This window comes from Quercus lobata, chromosome 3 (genome assembly GCF_001633185.2).
Source record: "Quercus lobata isolate SW786 chromosome 3, ValleyOak3.0 Primary Assembly, whole genome shotgun sequence".
Lineage (NCBI taxonomy): Eukaryota > Viridiplantae > Streptophyta > Magnoliopsida > Fagales > Fagaceae > Quercus > Quercus lobata.
This window is the reverse complement of record NC_044906.1, coordinates 24,664,914-24,682,062: the sequence shown is the minus strand read 5'-3', so window position 1 is coordinate 24,682,062 and position 17,149 is coordinate 24,664,914. Positions and strand designations below refer to the sequence as shown.

The following is a 17,149-nucleotide window of genomic DNA, read 5'->3' as shown; positions in this document are numbered from 1 at the left end:
AATTTGGTTCTTGACTAAGCAGCCTTGAAACTCAAAGCATATGCATACATCCAAGTACAACACTTGGAACAGTCAATAATTTAATGCTGCATTTCCATGTATCATAATCAAAGACCCCAAGGTAGATTCAAATCCCAAAGGCAGTCGTACAATTTTGTAAATGGGAGTGTTGGCATTTTCAGATGTTGAAATCTCACTGTAGTATCTCAAAACTAGGAAGGAAAACCAAAAAACTATCTAGATACGGACAAATGCTGCCTACATGAGAACTTTTTGGCTCAGCTCAGTAATGTAGAAGGATAAAGAAGTTAAAAGAGAAAAAAGAGATAAGAGGAAATTGGAGTAATTTGCAATATTTGATAGAATGACGTTCATAGAGATATTTATAAAATCTATGCCAATTATGCACAAGAAGAGGAACTTTAATATGTTACAGCACCTGCACAACTAGCTTTAATGTTAATAACATATAACACTTCCAACCGGTAACTTCAATAACAGAAATATGACTATTCTATTGGTGAGCTTAGGTCGGTTTTGGCGAGCCAGTGGCAGGAATGCAAACACAGCATCCAAAAAAGCAGTTAAATATTGATCCATTCTCACACCTCACAAATAAAGAAAATAGTATATTTTTTGAAAATAGAGAAAACACTTCAACAAAATTTCAACCATAATCCATTGCTATAATATTATTTTGGCGCCAGTAAGTACAACAGGCACCTGCAAAAGGGTTCACAGTTATGTCTTTGAAGCACTTGAGGACACCCCTGTTGCACTTTTGGCTGGTGCTATACTCTCTTGGCCTTTTGTATCAAACAGCATGGTTGGAAAGATGGGTAGTATCATGGTGGGAGTATTACTGTTGCTGCCATTCTGGTTGTTGCAGTTTCTGCTGTCTTTAACTTCAAGAAATCCAAGCAATTTGAAAAGCCCTCCTCAAAGAGTAGAGACATCATGGTGGATATGGTGAGCTACTGTCGGCACCAACATATTTCAACGCAGCTGTAGGTGTTGTTGCTGCAGTAGTCACAATTGTGGTGGTGGCATTTTTAGGTCTGTCTCTGGCTGTTACTCTACTTCGCTTATTCTATGAAATGCAAGATGGATGATCGTGCCTTGCCTCGGATCTCTTTGCTTGTGAGACACTGGGTCAGACATAACAATCCGCACTAACAAAACAGGCACCCTTACATTAAATGAGATGAAGGTAACATAATTTTTTCCATAAAGAAGCAATGAGAGAAGATAATTCCACATAATAATATCAAATGTTCTTGATATAATGCAAAAAGCAGTTGGTTTAAACACAACCAGTTACTTCAAACCTACTATTTAGAACATTGATTTTGAATCGTATGTAAAGATTTATGGGAGCCCTATCAAGAAAGGAATACTTTGTTGGGCTGCTTTTGAATATGAATATCAATGAAATCTAAAATCCATGTTGAAGCCTTTAATTTAGAGAAAAAGAGAAATGGAACTTTGATGAAAAGGAAAAGTGAGCACGCCGTTCACACCTGCAAAAAGGGTTGTGAGACTAAGGGATATAAATTCAGGGGACTGCTTCTAGCTGGTAAACCATATCAATGAAAAACTAAGAAGCAACTACAAAGTAATTATTAGTTTTATTCCTACTGAAGATAAAAGGAAAGTCAAATCTGCATTGAATTTTCCTAGGAATACAATTGGAGTAAAAGACAAACAAGATTGAGGGTAAAATTCATACATTCAAGTGGACAAGAAGTTATAAACATCATAAGTTTGAGAAGTGCAATAAAGAACTCATATTTAGTAGGTCAAACAACTTGGTACCAGGGGCGGAGCCAGGAATTTTTGTTTGGGGGGGCCAAGTTGCAACACTAATATATTTATTAAAACAACCCCATACACACACATACATACACATGCTTTTTTTATTATATACACACACTTTTTTATTTGATAAGTTATATATATACATAAACCCAACAAAAAAAGAGCTTAATATTTTCAATCAAAATTATGTTTGATGGCTATCTTTCATAAAATTAATAAAATACATTTTCACAATTTTCATAGTGAAATTCTTAAAAAGTTTCATTTTCTATAAAAATTATCAAATTTTATACTAATATAAGTAAAATTATTCAATCAAACTAATATAATTTTCAAAAACAAGAATGATCCAAAACTTGGAAGAACAAATTAGGCTCCAAACATATTTGAAACTATTTTGCTTTGACCTATTATGTGGCAACTAAAAAGACATTTCATGTGTAGTTTTAGTGACAATAATTTTTTAATGAGTCAATGACTTGTTAATCGCCACATAACAGGTTGAAAAAGATAAATTCAAATATGTTTGGTGCCAAACTTTTTCAAATATTTAACAGATAAAAAGGCACATTTTACAATAAAAAATAAAATTGCAAAAAATAAGTTGTCCCTATAATTATTAGACCAATTTTTTTTTTTTAAAGCATCATTGGACTAATTCAAATACTTGGGGGCCAACTCTTATTTTTGTAGACTAAATTTAGAAAACATTAAAATAATTTTATATATATATTTTAAAAAATTTCAAAATTTTGGGGCCCCCCCCACCCTTCAACATGGCTCCGCCCATGCTTGGTCCAACTTGACTAACCATAATATCAGTCTATGTTTGATCTTATTTATATATTCTCATATTTAACAAATCACTAATGTATAAGGCCTTAAATCATACTAAATAAAATTACAATGAAGCATATGCAAACCAAACTCAAAGCAAAGTGACCTGATCAACCCCATATTGAAACCAAATTACAATAGCAACAATTACCAAAAGGTTAGGAAATTGAAACACACACACACACATTTAAACATGCACAAGTTACAAGAAATACATTTTTTTTTACTACATAAGAAATTTTTTGCCTTCTTTTCATCAGTTGGATACTTGATAAAGAATGATGATTAATTAGACTGTAAATTTAATTTTCTTCAATAAGAAGAAATTTTCAGAATGCTTAGTTCCCAAGGTATTGCAACAATGCTCAGGTCACATCACATTTAGGTAGAATAGTAAGTATGGCAAGAGAGCAACAATTCCAAAAAAAGAAGATGAAGATATAAGTCTCATAAGTAGGACTAAAAGAAAAGATAATAATAATTGCAATTTCTAGTGTCCCCTCTTGAGCACCTCAACTGATGTTGTAGGGGCAGTACAAATTAAATAGACCATGATGAAAGGCAAAGCAAAGGAAGGCTAGGGTGGCTGTTGCCTGCCATTGGATTGGAACATCTTATATTTATTATTACATACATCAGTAATTCTTTGTATCGTACGTCCCAATTCTTCTAATATAATAAAATGGTTCCCTAGAGTTTTTGCAGATATCACAACCACCTAATCCCATCAAAAGCTAGAGGTTGTGATGGGATTAAGGTGACAATGGTATACCAGAAAAAATTATTGATCTTTATTAAGAAAATTTTTAATTGCTTTGTAATTTTATTTTTAGACATACCTTATCCTAAATACAAATATATTTTCCTTCAAAGAAGCTATTGTCACCCTAAAAAAAAGACCATAGGTTATGTTATTGAAAAACAAAATGTGTTCATTATAGAGAGGCAATATACATAAAAAAAAATTGACCTAGATACAACGGCTAAGCAAGAAGAGAGTAATTTAAGAATGTATCATCAAATTGTTTTAAAACATATTACTATGTAGAAATAAAGAAGTTGATTAATTTGGTGACAAGGTGATTATGAGAATCTGTAAACCAAGCATGCTAATTTATAAGTTATTGCTTTTAATTTTGGGTGCCCTTACCCCCACTAAGCTTTACGTGCCCTGTCCAGGCAGTAGAATCTTGCAACCAGGCCACTTACAAGCTAACTTGTGGACAATCACCTTTGACAAGGTTTGTTTCAAGTGACTGTTTTATTAACCTACATATCAAAGTAAGTTTTAGTTTGATTTGAAAGAAGGTTAGTCATACTTTGATAGAGTTTTCTTTAGTTGAATTTAAGAATATCCCAAGCAGAGTAACATACAAAGTAATAATTATGAACAGACCTAAATGGCCTAAGACAATACTGCGGGGGCAATCAGGTACTTGTATTGAAATTGAAGCTCGGCTTTGCCCTTCCACTCAAATGTTAAGAGCATTTATCTACTCTACAAACAAGTTTGCATGTTTCCAAAGCATAAAGCTCCTTCATACAAATAAAAACATTAGGATAAAATGTTAATAGTTTACCTATGTAGCCAGTGTCCTCATTAAAATGTTTGTCTTTTAAGTTCTCTAATTTTGGGTTATTCAAAGTACATAATCAAATTATCGAAACCCACTTCTTAGATTCTTGAAATATAGTTCTTCTTCTTTGTCATTTAATGTATTTCAAATCACATAGGCATTTTCTATGTGACCATGTTTATTAGATAATGTGCAACAGCCCTTTAGCACATGTAGAAAGTGTCTGTTTCTACAATTGTAATATAAAAACGTCCTAAAAATAAAATCTATTACACACTGATGGATTTCATTAGAAGAAAATCAAAGCATTTAAAATTATGTGTACTTCCCTTGTACTCATTGTAATTCATAAGGATGATAACACAATTGCCATATAGGGAAAGAACGTTGTAAATGACAAACAGTCAAACACAGCTGAACAGAAAGTATAAGACAAAAATTGACTCACAACTACCTTTCCAAAACATTGTCATGCATCCTGGATGGTGACTTTACTTTTCTGCTGATGGTTCTAAGGTGGAGAAGGTCTGTATGAAACAACATTAAAATGTTCATTCAATTTCATCTAACTACGAATGTTGCTGCACCCTTGCATTGACTTTCTTGCAGTAGTTTTTTTTTTGGTCAGGTAAAGTCCCACTAACTGCTGCCATTATGGGTGAACCTGTTAAAGTATACACTGGGAGCTTTAGCCTTGGCCACTGAGCTATCCAACAATGACAGCACGGTAAAGTCATCTGTGGGTTGATCAAAGCCATTTGTAACCAGAGTCATAGCATTCTTACTTATGATACAATCTAGGGCAAGATCTATCTTTGGTGTGGATGAGAAAGTGAAGAAAACACTCATTTTTAAAACTTTTCATTTGTCAAGTCTTCAATGAATTTAATGCTAGGCAACTGGAGAACACATTGAAGGAGTTATTCAAGAACAAGCTGTTTTTAATAATTATAAGGTTTACCATAGTCCATCAAGTGTTGATGTGGAGTTTCTAAAACGGTTTGCCAGTATTGAGAGGCTGAATTGGGGGGCAATGGGGTGCTTGCATTTGGACTTGCATCTTCCTATCAACTGATTGGTTGGCTCTTCAAGTGAATTCCAGTTTCTGGAGACCAGTTAATAATTCCAATCATTTGTAATTCATGACTTTTAGTTATAGGTGAAGCGAAGATGAAAATGTAGTGCTAAGGGATATCAATTCAAGAGAAAGCTTCCAGTTAGTCTCTAACATAAGATATGTTCAAGTACACATGGAGTAATAACTGTTATTTTTGACAAGAATATCATAAAACTCATATTTCAGTGGAAAAGACAACTTCTTCCAAACTTGGCCTACTGGATTATCAATCAATGTTTAATCCTATTTATATTTTGTCAGATTTAACAAAACAGCAATACAAAAGGCCTTAAATCATACCAGCTAAAATTACAGTGAAGCATATGCAAGTCAATCTCAGCCAAGAGGAACCTCATGACTACTCCCATATTGAAATCAAATTATATTGCTAGCATGCTATCATGTGAACTTAGGGGCAACAAACTGTATTTGAACCTGAGTTCTTTCAAAAGGAGCAACACCAAGAGATGCTGGACACATGAAACGATATTCTAGACCTTAGCTCGTGATGAATTTTCAGAACTGGTCTTAAGAGCTATAAATTGATAGACCAAAGTCCAAATAGACATATTTTGCCAAAAGTAATTCACACCTCAGACAATATGGGGTAATAGGCAATAAACGTATTCATGTCCACCATGATGTATTTTAAAAGTCTTTCTTTTTTAAAATAATAAATTTTGCAGAAATAATACCTCCATATTCACATAAAAATAAAATTAAAACCAAGACCTCAATTTCCACCATGTAATAATTTGGTAGGAAGTACAATTTGGTCAAAAGACCATACCTTATTAACTATAAAAGTAAAGCTCAAAACATCCAATAATCCTAATTCAGCTACAACCTACAAGTAACCTTTAAGTATGATCCACTAGATATTGATCTTCGTCAGTTTAAAAAAATCATATGCCACTTGATAAATAAAAATACTTTCATATCATGTTGAACAAATTCAGTAAGCTAAGAAAACGAAAAATATTTGTTTAGTATATTAACAGCACATACTTGTCCAATGACATTCAAAAAAAATTTCTTAAAAAATTTTATAAGTTTTTTTCAATTAAAAAGAGCTGAATTTAGCTGCATATTAAACGAAATAATTTCTTTGTATGGTTTATTAGATGCCAATATATTAATCATACATTCACCTTTATAACTTAACAATTTTTTTTTTCTAAAACAACTTAAAAGCATGACTATTTCTTTCATTAATTCTGATTTTTCCTTACATTAATGTCCTTTCAAATTGGATCGGTACCCATCATGTGAATAAGACAGTTAATTTGAGAGAGAAGTGACGCAAGAATGAAAAGATGCAAATGAAACAAGAAAATGTTTCAATGTTATAAGGGTACCTTGACATATTCTGAGAAGTTAAATCAAGAGGTTCTCATTTCTTCGAAAGTAGATATGTATTGAAGTCAGCATCCTACATGCAGCATAAGAGGTCAAGGCTATCTTGGCCATTTTCTGAAAGTTTACAGGCAAAATCAGACTAGAGTGATTCGACCCCAGACCCCATCTTATGAGACTGTGGGCTACAGAATTAGTGAACCCCATATATAAAGCTGAAATTTCCTTCATTATGTTCTTCCATTCCCAACCGGGCTTGCAATGAAGTTGATGAAGCTAGCTGTGTCACTTTCTGTTGGCTCAGAATATGATGACAAAATTCAAGCAGAGCAACCCAAAGAGAAATGCTCGACAACAAGCTAACAAGAAAAAAATTATCACTAGGGCTGGGTTTGGATCCAGTTCTTTGCGTTTGCGTTGCGTTTCTGTTTTTTTTTTTTTTTTTTTTCACGCGTTTTCATTTGGAGTATTGCGGTTACTGTTCAGTGAACAATAACCGCAATTGTTGACTTTCTGCAGTGAACAGTGCACATATGCACTGTTCACGGACCCACAAATTTCACTTTTTATCAACTTTTTCATTAAAAATGGGTCTCACGGTACTATTTACACATTTAAAAATTATTTTGCTACAGTGTTTTCAGTTTTAAGTTTTCAGTTTCAGCAAAATAAGTTCTATCCAAACAGACCCTAGATCAGATTCATCCAACTATACTAAGGAAGAGAGATAGCAATCCAATTGTTTGATGTTTACTGAATTTTACCATTATATATATACGTAAGCACTAAAACTCGTCTCTCAAAAAGTAAGAGAGTGAGGTCATTCATTCAGAACATAGTAACATTTTGTCAAATATTTGGAGTGCATACCTTTATACTCTCTATCACAACTTGCTCAAGTCTGTCCTGTTTGGCCAATGGCATTGCCCATCTTGCCGTTCATGTTTATGCCACGTCTGATTGCTCTGCCATTCCCACGTTCATCTTTGAGAATCGCAGCCAGGCCTACATTCTTTTGGTCATATGATCCATCAAAATTAAGCTTTACCCATCGGTCAGGTGGCTTGAACCAAGCCCTTCCCTTGTTTTGCCCTTCAAGTGATCTCACGTATGAGTCATACTGTTTGTTAAGACGATAGGCTAGTTGGTCTATGCTGGCTTTAGTGTTTGAAAACAGAGCATCCTCCCTTGCATCCCAAAGGATTTTCATTGCCACTGCGGCATACAGTGTGAATTCATCTTTGTTCACTCTTTCTGCCAGTAATTCCATTGGGGGATCAATTATATGTTCAACGAATTCCATTATAGATTGAGCTTGGATCATTTCGACTCGAAAACCCCATCTACTACCATACCACAATCTTTTGGCGAAGGGACAACATTGAAATATATGTAAAACTGAATCTTCGGCTATTTCACAAAGAGGGCAATAATAGCCATCTTGAGCATTGGACAATCTGTCCAGCTTTTGCTTAAAGGGGAGGACATCTGCAGCCACTCTCGATAAAAACATCTTTAATCTTTCATCAAAACTCTTGTTTATTCTTTCATGAATTCTTATGCAGGCCACCTTATCTGCAGCGGAGTTCTGAGGAGAACATGTGCATGCTACATGGACCCCACACTTTTCTACAGTAATTTTGGCTATTTCTGGATTATTATTTGAAAATTCAAATTGAAGCTTAACTTCAGTCCATTCATTTAGAATTATGCCTTTCAATGAACCATCCCATATATAAAATACACATAGATAAGAATAAGATGATGATGATGATGATGATGGTGGAGTTGGATAATATATGGTAATAGTATGTGAGTACAATCCTTTATAACCATCAACGAAAATGTTGATAACATAGTCACCTGATATAAAAATCCTATAGCTATCCTTCGGTTGCACTTGTATAACAACACAGAAAGCAAATGATGGAAGAAGTTTCCAACTGACCGAGAAAGATATGGAACTTCCACCAATTTGATGATTGAACCATTTTGGAATCTTACTTCCTTGAATTAACACTACTCCATCACATTCAAATGAAAACCCCTTTTTATGAGCAAAGTTAGTTTCAGATGCATAGTCCCGGTGCGAGGATCCCCTTGGACATACAATATTCTGTGGAAGCCCTACCTTTTCTGCGAACTGCATGCAATTAGCAAATTAAAGAAACCACAGTTTAGCAAATCTAGTAATATATATTTGGGAAAGTTAACCAAAATTGAATCTTTGAGAGAGATGAACCTGACTCAATAATCTTCTGCTTGATTGTGAATCCAACGAATTGCATCCTGTTACTTTTACTTCATCCATACATGATGGAAGTTTTGGAATTTTCTGAAGATTACAGCAGTTGATAATAATAAGTTTTTTTAATTGAGGAAATTTGCTAGAGATGTCGGGGAGGGTAGTAATGTTGCTGGCCACAACGAATAACGATTCCAATTTGGGGAAGCAATCAGGAATATCCAGGTTCTTTGGAAAATTTTCAAAATAATACATATAGAGGGTCTCAAGATTTGGTAATGTAGATAAGCAGCTTGGAAGATCATTAAGATATTTAGAACCGATGCTTAAATCTTGAAGGCTAGTGAGATTTCCAATTGACGAAGGTAGAGCTAATCTTTCCGTATTTTGCCCAATCTTCAGGATATAAAAATGTTTAAGAGATTTCATCTTGAGAATTCTTGGAATAGTTTTAAGATTTTCACATCCATCGAGACACAAATATTCAAGCTCTTCAAGAAGTCCAACAGACTGATGAATCTCAACTAAATTTTCACAATAGTCAAGTTCCAGCCTCTTTATGTTTGGGGCAATCACCGATAAGTCAGGTAATTTGGTAATGTTTTCACAGTCACTGAAATCCATATATTTCAAAGCTGGGAGCCGGCATCTCTGTAGAGGATGGAAAAAAAAAATCAATAAATATAGCTTAAAAATATAATAATTTATAAATGGTAATAGTCATACCTCAAAATGCTCATCCAATTTAATGTGGCTTCTTGGCACTTTAAGTGCAACAAGTTTTTGAAGATTAACGGTGGCTGGCAAGGAAGGTAAAGGAAACTCATTCCAATCAATTAACCTTAACTCATTTGGAAGATATTTAACATCTTCACAAATTAAATTACGAACAATCAAGTATTTGAGTTTTTTCATCCTTCCAAAATCTATTTGCATGTTTCTTGGTTGTGGTAAGCGCAATGTTATGCCTTCAACTTCTTCTAATCCCTAAATGGACAAAGAATTACAATAATTACATTATACAACAAAATTTACAGTTATTAAGTTGTAAACAAAATAAATGTGGATAAACCTATATTTTCTTTAGCATTAAACGAAATAAAAAACAAAGAAATGAGAAAAATATTCACTACAAAAGTACATATGCTTGGTGAGAGAAAGGAAAAGATAAATCAAAATAATTTATACCGTATCTGGTAGTTCGGAAGCATCATCATAACACAATAACCTTGTGTTTCTTTGATACTTTTGATTCTTGTTTGATAATTTCCAAACCCATTTGTTGCATCAAGTCATGCATCGATAATTTGCCATATTCATCAACAAATATGAGAGACTTATCTTTAAGTATTTCAATATCTATATATGGGTCATAAGAATTGCAACTTTCTAGTACATGCTCGACAACATCCTTGTGTAATCCCTTGAGACAAGATGAAATATCAAGGAAAATATGCTGCTGACTTTCCTCCAATCCATTGTAGCTTATTTTGAGTACTTCTAGAATATTTGGATTAAGAATTCTTTTGTACTTATCTAATGCACTTTTCCAATAGCGTATATCATCCTTTGGATACAAATTAGAGCCTATTACTTTCAAAGCTAATGGAAGACCTTTGGTGTAGCTTAAAAATTGGTCTACGAGTTCTGAATAACCTTTCTTAGGCTTGTTTTCTTTGAATGCATGTTGACAAAAGAGCTCACAAGATTCATGTTTATCTAATTCCTTGAGCTTGTAGTTATAGACGGTTAAATGATGATAATCTTCTTGAAGAGTAGATGGTAATTTTCCATCTCTTGTTATGATAATAATTCTACTTCCAGAAGCAAAACAATTGCATTCGCCAAGCAAATCTGTTACTTGGATTAATTCGTCCACATCATCAAGAATTATAAGAATTCTTTTGTGTTGAGGCATTTCCTTTCTCTCATTGATTTTTTTAATTGCACCAAGCTCCTTCAAAGTTCTACCTCCTAAGATCTCAGAACAAAGTGTCTCTCTTAATTGGTGTTTGCCATCATTTGTTCTTGAGTTTTCTTTAACATTCTCTACAAAGCTGCTTCCTTCAAAATGATATGCAATTACATCATATATAGCTTTGGCAATTGTTGTCTTACCTATTCCAGGAAGGCCATGAATCACTACCATACGCACATCATTTGAATCAATATCTAAAAGACAATTTATATCCTCCACACGGGAATCTATTCCAACGGGGTATTTGACATCAGATATTTTCGTATAATTTAATTTAACTCTTGAGATGATCTCTTCAAAAACTTCTTTGATAACAGTAAATTGAGGGCGGCTGCCAGTTGCAAAGCATTAAAAACTTGTTAGAAAATAGAATATAAAGATGAACTAAAATTCAAAATGTTTAGCATGTGTACTATGACTGAAATATTGTTAATACGAATTAATGGCGAGTAACTCATAGATCTAAGAACTATTAGTATGAACCATTTTTTCCTCAGCTAGAAAATCAAATTTTGGCTTTTAGCATGAAGACTCGTGAAAAACTAGTTAGGTAAGGAACAAGCTTCTTGAATATCCACTTCTAATTGACAGAAACTAGCTTGAATGCATTCGTTAAGATATTTTAGGGATTGAAGTTTGGTAAACATTACATGGGTGTGCAGTGAATTTATAATGGGTCCCAAGACTCTCCATTACATTAAAGAAAAAAAAAACCTAAAATTGTAGAATTACAACTAATTTTCTTTTTTAAAGGGAAAAAAAAATAGTTTTGCATTCTTTCACCAATTCCAAGAAGGCCACAAAATATTAAACCATAGAATTCTAACTCAATTAAAATAGTAAATTGTTTGACAAAAAAAAAAATGTTATGAGCATACTGAATAATTATTGATAAGTTAATAAAACCTAAATACAAAAACTTAATAAGCAATTTTGCATCTTAAAAAACAATTTTAAATATATATATATTTATATATATAATATAGAAAGATGAATAAATAATATTTAATTGATATTGAAATATTAAAAAAAACCCTAAAAACCTCAAATTATATAGAGCTGCCTGAAGTGGGAAAATCTTGTAATTAATTGATAAGATAATTAGTTATATGTGCTTTACCTTTCTATCTAGCCTAACTAGCACATTATTAAAAGATATGAACTTTCAAATTTTCAAAAAATAAGGCAAAAAATAGGACTTCACTAGAGAGTTCTCTAACGTTAAAATTTTTTGGTGATAACAAATATAGTGATAGAATGCATACTCTTTTGTGCAATGCCATCCACCTATACTACCGGCTTCACCTAGAGCTATCCTCCATTTTTGCACTTCCATTTTATCCTTGAACTTTGTTTCATGTTCTGTCAAAGCTTCTCCGAACTTTCCCTTTTGGTCACGTACTTCTGATGGATCCACCTTATAAAAAATTGGTAGCACAATTTGGTCTTTCTTTCTACACTCAAGAATTTTGACAAGTTCTTTCAAACACCAAGTGGAAAATACGTAGTTTTTAGAGAATACAATGATTAAAATTCTTGAACTTTCAATGGCTTCGAAAAGTTTGTCTGAAATTTCTTCACCCCTTAAGTGCTCATCATCACGAAAGATGTTAATACCATGATGATCCAAAATGCCAATCAAAATACTCGTAAAATTATTGCGGGTATCCTCACCTCTAAAACTCACGAATACATCATATCTATACTGGCTGGTGGAAGAGGAAGAAGAGTCTCCTTTGTTGATTGGAAAAGCCATGGTGATTTGGATAGACAATAGAACAGTTTTAAAAGGAAGAGGAGAGTTCAATTGATGAAATTGGAATGGTAAGAGTTCAAGTGAGAATTTTCTGAATGGATTTGAGAGAGAGAGAGAGAGAGAGAGAGAGAGAATGGCAGAGTAAAGGAGTTGAATGTTAGTTGAGTTATTGTGACTGTGAGGTCTATTATGAAAATACTAGTGGTGAGAGTTGGTGGCCCAAACGCGGAGAAGACTTGCTATCTAATGTGAAAATGCTAAAATTGGAAAATTGCTTACCATTCATTTTCAAAGTTGGGACCCAGAAAAAAAGTAGAGAGAAATTTCTTGGGTACGCACTTATTTTTGGAGTGTAGTGTGTTACCATTCATGCATTCTGAATTCGTATTCAAAGTTTAAAGAAAGTGAGACACAATTTCTTTCTTTCTCTCTTTTCTCTCTCTCCCTTTTCTTCGAAATTTCCTTTTACTTCTTTTCTCTCCCTCCATCACCATCATCTCTCTATCCCTTTTTCTTTTTCATTTTTCTTTTTTGATCTCTTCTTTTATCTATATATGTGTTTTAATATTTTCTTTCTTGCTCTGTTTCTTCTAGGATCTCGCTCGTTCTCACGCCTTTAATATTTTATCTCTACTATATTAAAACCGGGAAGTAGACAAAAAAGAATAAAGAAGCATTAAATTTATGTATTTAAATTAATCAATATAAGTATATTGAATTTAATTGAAAAAATATTACAAATATTACAAATTTTATTACATAACTTTCATAAATTGAAGTTGATGAGTGTGGTTAATAAATTTCAAGAACATAATAAACAAATATATGAATATTTTTTTTGACATATCAAATTAGAAAAATTGTAAAATAAATTTTGTAATAACTTTCGTTTAATTCTATTTTGAAAATAACACTATCTGTGGTTTATCATATATGTGAATATAATTACAAAAAGGTAAGTTTTGCTGATTATTTTTATTGAAATTTCAGTGTACTAAAAAACAATCAACACACTGCCAACTACTCCCATATAGGTGGATGGCATTATCTCATCCTCATTTATTTACTTTTTTTTTTTTTTTTCCGCCAAATTGTTAAAGAGTTATGTGGCAGAAGTCACAGCAACAACAAGCTTTTTGACTCTTGACTATATTTGTGGTTATGCTTTTTCTTTACTAATTATTTTTTTCAAATTTCAGAATCGTAGCGTCACAAGATATCCAGCTGTCCCACTCAAACATATATATAGATAATAGAATAGTTCTGAGGTGAAAATAGACAAATATTATGTAGTAAAATTTGTAATAAATTAATACTGTTTTTCAGATTTTTCAAAAAAACACTGTTTTTCAAAATTATTTAGCAATATTACACTTTTTAATATTAAAATTTCACAAAATCAAATTCTAATAGTACCTCAAATTTTTAAGTGGATTGCCACCATAACACCTGAAAATTATTAAAAAAGTAATATGATATTTGATATTTCTTTTTCTACTTTTTATTTCGTACAAACTTTTAAAAGTAATCTGAAAGTTTTGTTTTGGGGTAAACAACAGGCGTTTACATCCATTCTCACAACTTATCTATCAATTCAGACACAGTATTCCAACTTCCAAAGCACCATAAACCAAAAACAGTACTCTAATAAAAAAAATTTGTCTATGCCTTAAAACAAGTTGCACTGACACTGAGATAGACGCTCATTGGATTTTTCTTTTTGGGAAAGTGGGAAAGATAAATAGGGCATACCTGATTTGCTGCTTTTGTCTCGGGGCAGTGTAATAAATATATATATACATTTTTTTTTTTTTGTGATAAGATAATATATATTTATATCAGTTAAGAGGAACATTCTCATTAACATATCTTTACAGGTAGCAAATGTAAATTCAAAGGAATTCAAAACATTTTTCATTAAGCAGTAACACATATGACATAACAATCAGTTTTATAATTTTCTGCACTAAACCATATTAGTGTTTCGGTTTTTCTATATATATATATATATATATATATTATTACTATTATATAAAATAATGAATTTAATTTAATATTGTTATAAAATCTAAAATAAAGTGGGATTAAAAACATATTTATTTATAATTTTTCTAGAAATAAAATTCACATTTTTGAATAATTATAAACAAATACAATAAATGTGAAAGTTAAAAACCACTTATTGCATAATGTTACACAATATTATGGACAATCAACAACCAACAATGTTACTGCTTATGAATCCTTATCGCATGCACAATATTATGAATGGCAATAATTGTGTGGCGTGCAAGTTTAAGCAATTTAAATTAAGAAATAAAAAACAAAACCCCAAAAAGTTCAAAACCACATGTTCACTTTACAGGTACCCACGTGAATGAGCTTTCAAATCTCACCTTTCTCTCTTCAAAATTGAAACACCAAAGTCACCAAAGTCAGACATCACAATCTTCTCAAATCTCACCTTTCGGTCAACACAGAGGTAGTGTGGAAAACAGGTCAATATTTTTCTAAGTAAAAGTTTTGTTAAAAAAAATGTTTATTTTATATATATAATGAATTAATTGTTGTTATATAAAAATTAAGTAACTTTTTAAGTTTATTCATTTAATTAACTAACATTATTATTTTTTAATCAAAATTATGGGAAAAAGAAAAAAGAAAAATAGTTGTACCATAAAAAGAAAATCTAAATTTACATGACTTTGACTAATTAGTTGTATAATATATATTATAATGTTTTTAAGGAAAAATAATCGTACAATGACAATGTGTCAAATAAAACAAAAACTAAAAGTAAAACCGTAGTATAAGCTTAAAAGAATATAAAAGCACGTAGTTCTTTTTACTTGAAAGACCATTATATATTATTAAGTTGCTCAAATTATAGACCAAAATTTAATTTTATTGGCATAAAAAAATTCAGGGTGCTCCCAAAAATATTAATCAACCACTTCAATGATCAATAATTAGAGGAAAAAATACGTATACAGAAGCAAGGTGTTGATGCAATGTGGAATTAAACATTTTCATTAACTCCTCATCTTTCATATTAATTTCCACATCTATACATTTTATAGTCATATAAATTCATTTTAATTAATTAATATTAAAATGTTCCAAACACAAGGCATATCACACTGAATTTATTTTTTGTAATTTGTAAAAATAATTAAAATAGCTGACATTAATGTGCAAATATGTTTTTCTACCTAATGTTATTAGAGGCTTGCTTAACTTTATGAAAATCATAAATGGTAACTTGAATTTCTAGTGAGTCGCGAGCATCACACTGCTGACCTGAATTTTGAACTATAAAAAAAAAAAATTAATGTGGTATTCGATATTCTTCTCTATATTACTCACGTGTCATACAACTGTATTTCTTTTTTTTTTAAAAACAAAACTTATACATAGGAAATGCTGACCTGTTTTTCACACTACTACTGTGTTGTCTTAAAGGTGAGATTTGAGAAGATTGTGATGTCTGACTTTAGTGACTTTGGTGTTTCAATTTTCAAGAGAGAAAGGTGAGAAAAATCCCCTAGGTATGCCCTATTTTATCTTTTCCACTTTCCCAAAAAGAACAAAATAAACAAATATGTGATTTTTTTTTGGGTGACATATCAAATTAGAAAAATTGTAAAATAAATTTTGTAATGTCTTTCGTTTAATTCTATTTTGAAAATAACACTATCTGTGTTTTATCATATATGTAAATATAATTTTTTTTTTTAAATGTAAGTTTTGCTGATTATTTATTATTGAAATTTCAATGTACTAAAAAACAATTAACACACTGCCAACTACTCCCATACATTATCTCATTCTCATTTATTTACTTTTTTTTTTTCCGCCAAATTGTTAGAGTTACAATTCACAATAAATTGGTAGCTGTAGCAGAAGTCACAGCAACAACAATCTTTTTTTGACTCTTGACTATATTTGTGGTTATGCTTTTTCTTTATTAATTATTTTTTTTCAAATTTCAGAATCATAGCATCACAAGATATCCAGCTGTCCCACTCAAACATATATAGAATAGTTCTTCAGTAAAGATAAATATTAAACAGAGCTAGAGAAAGAAAGCTGAGTGAAGATTGAGTCATCACCTCCGTGAAGTGGGCTAGGTGATGCAGTGCAGCGGTGGTACTAGAGTCAAGGTTTTTTTTTTTTTTCTTTGAAATTAATACATGTGTAATTTTTTTTTTTTTTGAGAATAAATTCATCTGTAATCTGGTTTGGTAAAATGTTTTTTTTTTTTTGCTAGTAAATTTTTGAAAAGCCTAAGGATGGGCTTGGTGGTTAATTTTTGTTGGACTATTTCGGTTAAATTTTAAAATTTTATTGTGTTATTTGGACTAAATTTTATTTCATTACAAGGCCATGAACTATGTTGAGGGAAAGAGAAAAAGATTTTGGGTCAAGGGGGCTAGGAAGAATTTTGCTGGGCCAAACCTTAGAA

At 31.8% G+C, this 17,149-nt stretch overlaps 1 protein-coding gene across 7 annotated transcripts; it reads right to left on the bottom strand.

Annotated features, from left to right (window-relative positions):
• Positions 1 to 393: 393 nt before the first annotated feature.
• Positions 394 to 12,295, bottom strand: LOC115980025 (protein DA1-related 4-like). Of its 7 annotated transcripts, none has more exons than XR_004089275.1 (7): positions 12,194 to 12,295; positions 9,677 to 9,937; positions 8,948 to 9,601; positions 7,576 to 8,848; positions 6,708 to 7,064; positions 4,052 to 5,337; positions 3,602 to 3,924 (listed from the first exon to the last, which is right to left on the bottom strand). XR_004089275.1 is itself a non-coding variant. In XM_031102214.1 (5 exons), exons 1-4 carry the CDS (start codon positions 12,209 to 12,211, stop codon positions 7,601 to 7,603), a joined length of 2,181 nt encoding a protein of 726 aa, XP_030958074.1. In that variant the 5' UTR covers positions 12,212 to 12,295; the 3' UTR covers positions 394 to 1,167; positions 7,576 to 7,600. The 7 variants fall into 7 exon arrangements, 1 of the variants encoding a protein (XP_030958074.1); XR_004089276.1 differs by having other exon boundaries at positions 3,602 to 4,896; positions 5,194 to 5,337; XR_004089277.1 differs by having other exon boundaries at positions 3,602 to 4,191; positions 5,194 to 5,337.
• Between the last annotated feature and the right edge of the window lie 4,854 nt (positions 12,296 to 17,149).

Excerpts from the sequence above, each read along its gene's own strand:
- LOC115980025 (XM_031102214.1), bottom strand. Across the intron at positions 9,602-9,676 it reads AATTGGATGAGCATTTTGAG|AGATGCCGGCTCCCAGCTTT; the intron begins GTATGACTATTA and ends CATCCTCTACAG. Across the intron at positions 8,849-8,947 it reads GCAGAAGATTATTGAGTCAG|TTCGCAGAAAAGGTAGGGCT; the intron begins GTTCATCTCTCT and ends AATTGCATGCAG.